Below are 9,315 nucleotides of genomic sequence, written 5' to 3'. Positions count from 1 at the left end.
ATCACACACACACACACACAACGAAGTTACGTGCTCACCAATCAGTAAGAAATGGACATTCGTAGAGAAATACAAGACATCGTTAATTAAGTAATATTTCGTCGCTTTAATTATATCAAAATCCCACAATTGAATGGACTTATTGAGTAATTTATTGTGAAAAGGAACAAAGATAAATTGTCACATGCAGATGTAACCCTCCTGGTCCCAGAAAAGAATGATTTATTTGGCGTCATTCAAATCGATTTTATTTGAAACAAATTGAACAGGTTTTTCTTCATCAAAACTATTAAATAAATGCAATGTTTTATGAAATTTTCATAGGAATACGAGTGATTACGCTTTTTACTTCAGTATATGATTGTAAACCATATTCACCGTTTTCACGACCAAGTCCTGACATTTTGTAACCACCAAACGGTGCTTGTGCTGATAAAACATTGTAGGTATTAACCCAAACTGTACCGGCACGTAATCCTTGAACAAGATAATTAATCTTGTCAATATCTTTAGAAAACACGGCTGCAGCTAAACCGTAATCAGTTTTATTTGCACGCTGAATCACTTCATCCAAAGATTTGAAACGAATAAGCTGCTGAACGGGCCCAAATATCTGAAAATAATAAGATAAATATACATAATAGGATATTAAAATAACATAGAATTAGAATTACTTCTTCACGAGCAATTGTCATTTCGTCCTGGACATCCGCAAATACAGTTGGTTGAATAAAATATCCTGGAAGTCCATCGTATCCATTTCCACCAGCAACTAATTTTGCACCTTCTTTTTTTCCTGTTTCTATCATAGTAATTATCTTATTAAACTGGGTCTTGTCGATCTGAGGACCATGCTCGGTTGTCAAGTCGAAAGGATTACCAACTGTACGTTTTTTTGCGCGTTCTGCACTACGTTCAACGAATTCATCGTAAATCTTATCCTCAATGAAAGTTCGAGAGCCGGCACAACAGCATTGCCCCATATTGAAAAATAATCCAAAGTGAGATGTCTCCACAGCATGATTCATATCGGTATCGGAAAGAATTATGTTTGGACTTTTTCCTCCAAGCTCCAAGGTTGTTCTTTTTAAATTGCTCAATCCAGATCCTTGCTGAATTTTTTTACCTACTTCAGTTGAACCAGTGAACGCTACCTTATCCACATTATTATGCTCTACTAAAGCAGCACCTGTGTCTCCAAAACCAGGTACAACGTTAACCACGCCTGCTGGAAATCCTGCTTCTTTAGTGAGTTGCGCCATGTAAAGTGCAGTCAAACTAGTTTGCTGTGCTGGTTTTAGTATAATAGTGTTTCCGGTAGCTAAGGCAGGTCCGAATTTCCAAGCAGCCATAAGAATTGGAAAGTTCCAAGGAATAATTTGAGCGCAAACACCCACTGGCTCATGACGAGTGTATACAAAGTAATCTCCATCCATTGGAATCACCTTACCATGATTCTTGTCAGCCCATCCGGCATAATAACGTAGATTGCTTATTGCCATTGGAAGATCTACATTGTACGACATATAATATGGTTTTCCATTATCAAGTGTTTCCAAACTCTAAAATTATAAAACATCTCAGTTTTGTTTATGTGTAACTCGTTATTTTTTATATTTATACTGCCAAATATATTCGATCTCGTTCCATAAGATCTGCAAGTTTGTATAGTAGCTGTCCACGCTTTGAAGCATCCATTCGACGCCATGGTGATCCAAACCTGTGAGAATGATATTTGTTATTCCAAAAACAATCAATTTTTCATGCATTATTTCGATCGAGATCGAGTTTTCCATACAAAACATCAACTGCCCTGTACAGTAAGAATCGGCAGCGAAGCATATTCAAGGTTACGATTACGCTTCATACTAGAATGCATCGTAGAGGTAGAGAGGAATGTGTCAGCTAAGTTGGTGATTATGATGTGGGATAGGGGTATAAATGAGAAATTCAAGGAAAAACAGAAATGTGGTCAGGTTTTGAATATTTTCAGTTCAATCAATTTTTAATATTAGGTGAAGGTGAAAACCTTTTGATTGGTGAGACAATTGAGACAATTCTCGATTGATTGAGACAATTCTCGGTTGATTTTTCAAAAGGCCGTTAGAGCAAGTGACAGTTTCTCTTTGTTCACTCTCTCTTTCGATTATTATGATGTGATTTAAAAAGATTTTCTTAGATTTCACAGTTCTGTTTGAAAGTCGAACGTTTCGAGCATCATTCTATGCAAAGAGTTAAGTGATAAACGTGTTAACCGCTTGGTAATTAATAGAAGAGAAAGTAAACAAAGAGAAACTGTCACTTGCTCTTACGGCCTTCTGGAAAATCAATCGAGAATTAAGGGTCGATAGTTGCCTGTCAGAGCATACACCTCGCGTAGTTACTGAGTAGTAAATATCACCTCCCTACCTGCGTAATATCGGATATAACAATTGGATATATTTTAAGTATCTATTTTTTTTTTCTTTTTTTTTTTTTTTGCCCACCACACTCCCCCACACCAAAGAGCTTCAATTTGTGAAGCACCCTGGTAGTGGACGCAAACTAATCTCAGCTAAAAAAAAAAAATAATAATAATCTGGCAAAAATACTACTAAAAGAAAGTCTTACGTTACAATACGCTGAGATGTTTGTATTTTCATGATGTGCAATTAAACTTTATTAATAAATATTGCGGAATCCCAGTGGAATTGGTTTCCTTTTAAGGGATCCACAATGATGCAGGCTAACTAAAAAAAAAAAAAATATACAAGAATGAATTACTGTTGACAGTTTGTAAAACAAGGAAGAAATTAAGGAACTATATTTTTGAATGTATCAAACCACATATTTTCAATTATTTATGACAGAAATTTTGATTAAAAGCGAGCAGTGTCCTATTTTCTCAGCTAAAAATCTAAGACTATACTGGCTTACTGGATTTCGCCGACGGAGACGGTGGGTTTTAACACTCCTAATACCAAGCCTAAAAAAGTTACGCGGAGCACCAAGCCTCAAAAAAAATGGAACGGTAACTTTGAGCTCTCATAGCTCAGTTGTTACTTGACCAATATCGATAAATTTTACACCCTCGAATTTTGCGAAGTTTGTAGATTATTTTAAGTATATCATTATTGACGATCGTTTAGGAAAAACTAATGTAAATCTGATTTATACCGTTCCAAATTTTTGTTCAAGCTCGGAATATGCTCTATCTGCATTCATGCAACACATGCATCGCGAATAGAATATTGAGAACTTCAACTTTACTGAGTCATAACTTTGTTGTTAGTCAACCGATTTCCGAAATTTGTTCGCCATTGGAAAGGTACTACTTCCAGAAACAAAATGCACTGAAAAAACGAAGAATAGGGTTGTCTACCCAAAGTTATAATGAAAACTGTAGATAGATGACTTCAGAAAAGGTGAGACTTTTTACAATGATCGTAAATATCTCGAAATTCAAAGCGATGACCTATATTTTTCTTTACGTTTCGTCTTAGACTCGTCCGTGCAGAGCAGTTCAAATTGACCTGCTTAATGCAAACTTAAACAGTTCAACTTGAACCGCTAAGCAGACGTAAAGTTAATGCTACTTGCAAAACACTTATTAATTGGCTCCGAAGTGCCATATCTTTGCTGACGTGCCGAACGAAAACGTTATTTTCGGCTAATACTGGCCGATTCAGGTATGGTCATTTAGGGGTAAACCTAAGTTTGTGCTTAGGGCACATAACCGTTTTTACTTTTCTTTACGTTTCGTCTTAGACTCTTCAGTGCAGAGCAGTTCAAATTGACCTGCTTAATGCAAACTTAAACAGTTCAACTTGAACCGCTAAGCAGACGTAAAGTTAATGCTACTTGCAAAACACTTATTAATGATGACCTATATATTTTTACACATCACTCGATTGCTAGTGATACCAGCTACAGTTTTTGTCCAGCTGCCATTCTTGCACTATCAAAAGAAAACCTTGAACCATCGATGATTTTATAAATATATATGAATTCTTGCCTTTCTCATATAGAAAGGTTATGCAATCACTTGAAAAACCGACTAGTGAAAAGCAATGTCTCTCTCTCTCTCTCTCTCTCTCTCTGTGTGTGTGTGTGTGTGTGTGTGTGTGTGTGTGTGTGTGTGTGTATGTGTCAAATAATCTCACTAGGTTTTCTCGGAGATTACTCAACCGAATTTAATTCAAATGAAAGGTCTCGTGGTCCCATAAAGAATTCCTGAATTTTATCCGGATCCGACTTCCGGTTCAGGAGTTATAGGATAAAGTGTGTTCAATATTGTACACCGTCACTTAAACCGGCGAAACAAAACACGTAAAAAAAATTTCAAAACTTGTCTCAAAACTACACAAATCGATAGTCATTATCAGTAGGCAACTAAACAAACCGATTTCGGCTATCCTGGTTCCCGGTATCCGGTTCCGGAAGTACCGGAAATAGTGGTCATATATACCAAAATGGATCTCACTCACTTTTCTGAGCGATGGTTTGACCGATTTTCACAAACTTAGATTCAAATGAAAGGTCTCCCGGTCCCATACGGAATTCCTGAATTTCATCCGGATCCGACTTCCAGTTCCGGAGTTATTGCACACCGTCACTTAAACCGGCGAAACAAAGACCGCACAAAATGTTATAAACTGGACTCTAAACCGTTATTCCCAATCTTAGGGTCAATTGAAAGGTCTTATGGTCCTTGAGCTTGAGCTTGAGCGACCACCCCTGGTTGCTACTCCGTTACTGATAGGAATTAGCTGAAATTGTACAGGGAATTTCTAGATGATCCAACCTGGGACTGGTAAATCATCCTTCAATGTACATCTTCTGGTAATCCCAGAAATCATTGATCAGTACCGGCGCCGGCCAGGCCCGAACGTAGATCGTCTAAGGAATGGGAAGGGATTTTAGTCCAACACTTGTTGTTACTAGAGGCCGTATATACTACTGCGCACGCCACAAGTGTCACGGGAGAAGGATATTTATTAGTAAAAATATCAGTATTGGTATTATTCGCGCGCGACTCAGTATGTTAAGGTTTCTAGATTATCCACTAAATTCATTAACTTCCCAAGTGAACGTTTCAACAATATCCTATATTAAAGTCCCGGGAAGTCTCGATTCACAGTTCTTTTTTTGAAATTTCACAGCTCTTTATAAATGAAATTGTGATACAAAATAAACGAGTGAATAGGATTTAGACAAAATAGTTGATTCATTGCATTGACATATTCTAAACAGTTGTTATAAAATCATTTTAAATCACCAAATAAAGGTCAACAGATTTCACGCGCGTCTTGATTCTGTATTATTTCCGATTTATTATTTTAATTATTTATATTTTCAATTATTTATGACAGAAATTTTGATTAAAAGCGAGCAGTGTCCTATTTTCTCAGCTAAAAATCTAAGACACTATACTGGCTTACTGGATTTCGCCGACGGAGACGATGGGTTTTAACACTCCTAATACCAAGCCTAAAAAAGTTACGCGGAGCACCAAGCCTCAAAAAAAATGGAACGGTAACTTTGAGCTCTCATAGCTCAGTTGTTACTTGACCAATATCGATAAATTTTACACCCTCGAATTTTGCGAAGTTTGTAGATTATTTTAAGTATATCATTATTGACGATCGTTTAGGAAAAACTAATGTAAATCTGATTTATACCGTTCCAAATTTTTGTTCAAGCTCGGAATATGCTCTATCTGCATTCATGCAACACATGCATCGCGAATAGAATATTGAGAACTTCAACTTTACTGAGTCATAACTTTGTTGTTAGTCAACCGATTTCCGAAATTTGTTCGCCATTGGAAAGGTACTACTTCCAGAAACAAAATGCACTGAAAAAACGAAGAATAGGGTTGTCTACCCAAAGTTATAATGAAAACTGTAGATAGATGACTTCAGAAAAGGTGAGACTTTTTACAATGATCGTAAATATCTCGAAATTCAAAGCGATGACCTATATTTTTCTTTACGTTTCGTCTTAGACTCGTCCGTGCAGAGCAGTTCAAATTGACATGCTTAATGCAAACTTAAACAGTTCAACTTGAACCGCTAAGCAGACGTAAAGTTAATGCTACTTGCAAAACACTTATTAATTGGCTCCGAAGTGCCATATCTTTGCTGACGTGCCGAACGAAAACGTTATTTTCGGCTAATACTGGCCGATTCAGGTATGGTCATTTAGGGGTAAACCTAAGTTTGTGCTTAGGGCACATAACCGTTTTTACTTTTCTTTACGTTTCGTCTTAGACTCTTCAGTGCAGAGCAGTTCAAATTGACCTGCTTAATGCAAACTTAAACAGTTCAACTTGAACCGCTAAGCAGACGTAAAGTTAATGCTACTTGCAAAACACTTATTAATGATGACCTATATATTTTTACACATCACTCGATTGCTAGTGATACCAGCTACAGTTTTTGTCCAGCTGCCATTCTTGCACTATCAAAAGAAAACCTTGAACCATCGATGATTTTATAAATATATATGAATTCTTGCCTTTCTCATATAGAAAGGTTATGCAATCACTTGAAAAACCGACTAGTGAAAAGCAATGTCTCTCTCTCTCTCTCTCTCTCTCTCTGTGTGTGTGTGTGTGTGTGTGTGTGTGTGTGTGTGTATGTGTCAAATAATCTCACTAGGTTTTCTCGGAGATTACTCAACCGAATTTGACAAACTTAGATTCAAATGAAAGGTCTCGTGGTCCCATAAAGAATTCCTGAATTTTATCCGGATCCGACTTCCGGTTCAGGAGTTATAGGATAAAGTGTGTTCAATATTGTACACCGTCACTTAAACCGGCGAAACAAAACACGTAAAAAAAATTTCAAAACTTGTCTCAAAACTACACAAATCGATAGTCATTATCAGTAGGCAACTAAACAAACCGATTTCGGCTATCCTGGTTCCCGGTATCCGGTTCCGGAAGTACCGGAAATAGTGGTCATATATACCAAAATGGATCTCACTCACTTTTCTGAGCGATGGTTTGACCGATTTTCACAAACTTAGATTCAAATGAAAGGTCTCCCGGTCCCATACGGAATTCCTGAATTTCATCCGGATCCGACTTCCAGTTCCGGAGTTATTGCACACCGTCACTTAAACCGGCGAAACAAAGACCGCACAAAATGTTATAAACTGGACTCTAAACCGTTATTCCCAATCTTAGGGTCAATTGAAAGGTCTTATGGTCCTTGAGCTTGAGCTTGAGCGACCACCCCTGGTTGCTACTCCGTTACTGATAGGAATTAGCTGAAATTGTACAGGGAATTTCTAGATGATCCAACCTGGGACTGGTAAATCATCCTTCAATGTACATCTTCTGGTAATCCCAGAAATCATTGATCAGTACCGGCGCCGGCCAGGCCCGAACGTAGATCGTCTAAGGAATGGGAAGGGATTTTAGTCCAACACTTGTTGTTACTAGAGGCCGTATATACTACTGCGCACGCCACAAGTGTCACGGGAGAAGGATATTTATTAGTAAAAATATCAGTATTGGTATTATTCGCGCGCGACTCAGTATGTTAAGGTTTCTAGATTATCCACTAAATTCATTAACTTCCCAAGTGAACGTTTCAACAATATCCTATATTAAAGTCCCGGGAAGTCTCGATTCACAGTTCTTTTTTTGAAATTTCACAGCTCTTTATAAATGAAATTGTGATACAAAATAAACGAGTGAATAGGATTTAGACAAAATAGTTGATTCATTGCATTGACATATTCTAAACAGTTGTTATAAAATCATTTTAAATCACCAAATAAAGGTCAACAGATTTCACGCGCGTCTTGATTCTGTATTATTTCCGATTTATTATTTTAATTATTTATTAAAATTATTAATTGGTTATATTGGTTGATCTGGGCAGCCGGCTACCGAGAAAAATATTAATTTATTGTTTGAAATATTAATATCAAGTGTTTTTTTTTACTATGTATTCAATATATCGATATATGTTATGTCTGTTATTAACTTTGTAATAACAACGGATTTGCGCATTAGTTAATTTTTATCATTCAATTTATAATCCTGAAAGACAATCAATAGCATGGAAGAAAAATAACCAAATAAAACCTTTCTCCGAAGCTAGACAAAAATTGATAGGTTGAATGGAGATAATTTAGTAAAATAGAGTAATCAGAAGTGAAACATTGAAAATATCTGATAACTGAAAGGAAAAAGATACTCCTGCAATTGTGGCCTTTTACGACATGGAAACAGGAACCCAGTGGATCTACTCTTGGCTACATTTTTTTTGCCGCCGGATTCCACACGACCTCTAGGCTGGTTCTGTCCGGAGAAAGATAATGGGATACTATCAATCTCCTATTGGACCCCAGCCCTTCAATTGAAAGGTCTTATGGTCCTGCCAAAAATTACTGCATATTTTCGGATGCGACAAACATTTAAATCGTAATTTAGAGTGCGTACTAGTAGAGTTTGTATGTCATGTTGATTGTTGGCCGTACGAACCGACTTTGATTATACCGGTTCTCGGGTTCCGGTGCCGGAAGTGCATATAATAGTGAACCAACTTCGTTTTCTTAAGGATGACCTACGCAATCAAAGCACTGTTTTACTCTGTATGTTATACTAGTTAATGCACAAACAATCTCTTGGTTTCTTTCAAAAATCGAAGAAAAAATTTTTGAATAGAATACCACAATATTATACATGATAAAGGCATCATTACACCACTAGGTGGATTAAAACAGGTTTTTTCACATGTTTCTATATAACTCAAAAATTAAAGCGATGACATAAACATTTTTCTACTCTAAAATATTGGAATCATTACCAGAAGCAATGTTTCGATGAACAAAATTATATATCCGTTCAAAGCATCTCAAGAAATTTGGTACAAATACAGAGAATTTCTATTGTTGGAAAAAGGCTATAGCAGAAAAAGCATGTGAAATCTGCCCCCAAAGGAAATTCATATTTTTATACCACATTCGAAAAATCATAGACTGGAAACAATTTTCTCAAAGTTTCAACCCTTTAACTGCCATGTTGACGGAGCTAGGGTGGTTCTATTGATTTTTATTTCATTTGATTTTTGAAGAAACCGCTCCTCCGAAAAATTTGAAAAAAATCAGGTATATTTAAGGCATTATGGGGAAAGTTTACAATTTTTTCCAAAATTTTTGAATATGTATTTCTTCCATTAAAAAATACTAAAAAATTTTGAAACATATTTTTTCCCTCTTCCAATTTTTGCACCACCCTGGATCTTTTAGTGATAAATAAAGAATTTTTGGACACGTTAAAGTGGTATGTTTTCATATTTTAAAAAAATGTGGACGACC

The 9,315-nt window shown here is 36.4% G+C and overlaps 1 protein-coding gene across 1 annotated transcript in view; it reads right to left on the bottom strand.

Annotated features, from left to right (window-relative positions):
• Window positions 1–221: 221 nt before the first annotated feature.
• The window catches only part of LOC131431676 (aldehyde dehydrogenase, mitochondrial), a 175,746-nt gene continuing 166,652 nt past the window's right edge, over window positions 222–9,315 (bottom strand). The window contains exons 3-5 of the mRNA XM_058597532.1: window positions 1,624–1,720; window positions 675–1,562; window positions 222–613 (exon numbers count right to left, since the gene is read on the bottom strand). Of these exons, the coding sequence (XP_058453515.1) occupies window positions 308–613; window positions 675–1,562; window positions 1,624–1,720 (1,291 nt within the window). The 3' untranslated portion in view covers window positions 222–307. The remainder of the gene's footprint in view (window positions 614–674; window positions 1,563–1,623; window positions 1,721–9,315) is intronic.

Source organism: Malaya genurostris, chromosome 2 (assembly GCF_030247185.1).
Source record: "Malaya genurostris strain Urasoe2022 chromosome 2, Malgen_1.1, whole genome shotgun sequence".
Classification (NCBI taxonomy): domain Eukaryota; kingdom Metazoa; phylum Arthropoda; class Insecta; order Diptera; family Culicidae; genus Malaya; species Malaya genurostris.
Note: the sequence above shows the minus strand (reverse complement) of the source record. Positions and strands in the feature narration are given on the sequence as shown.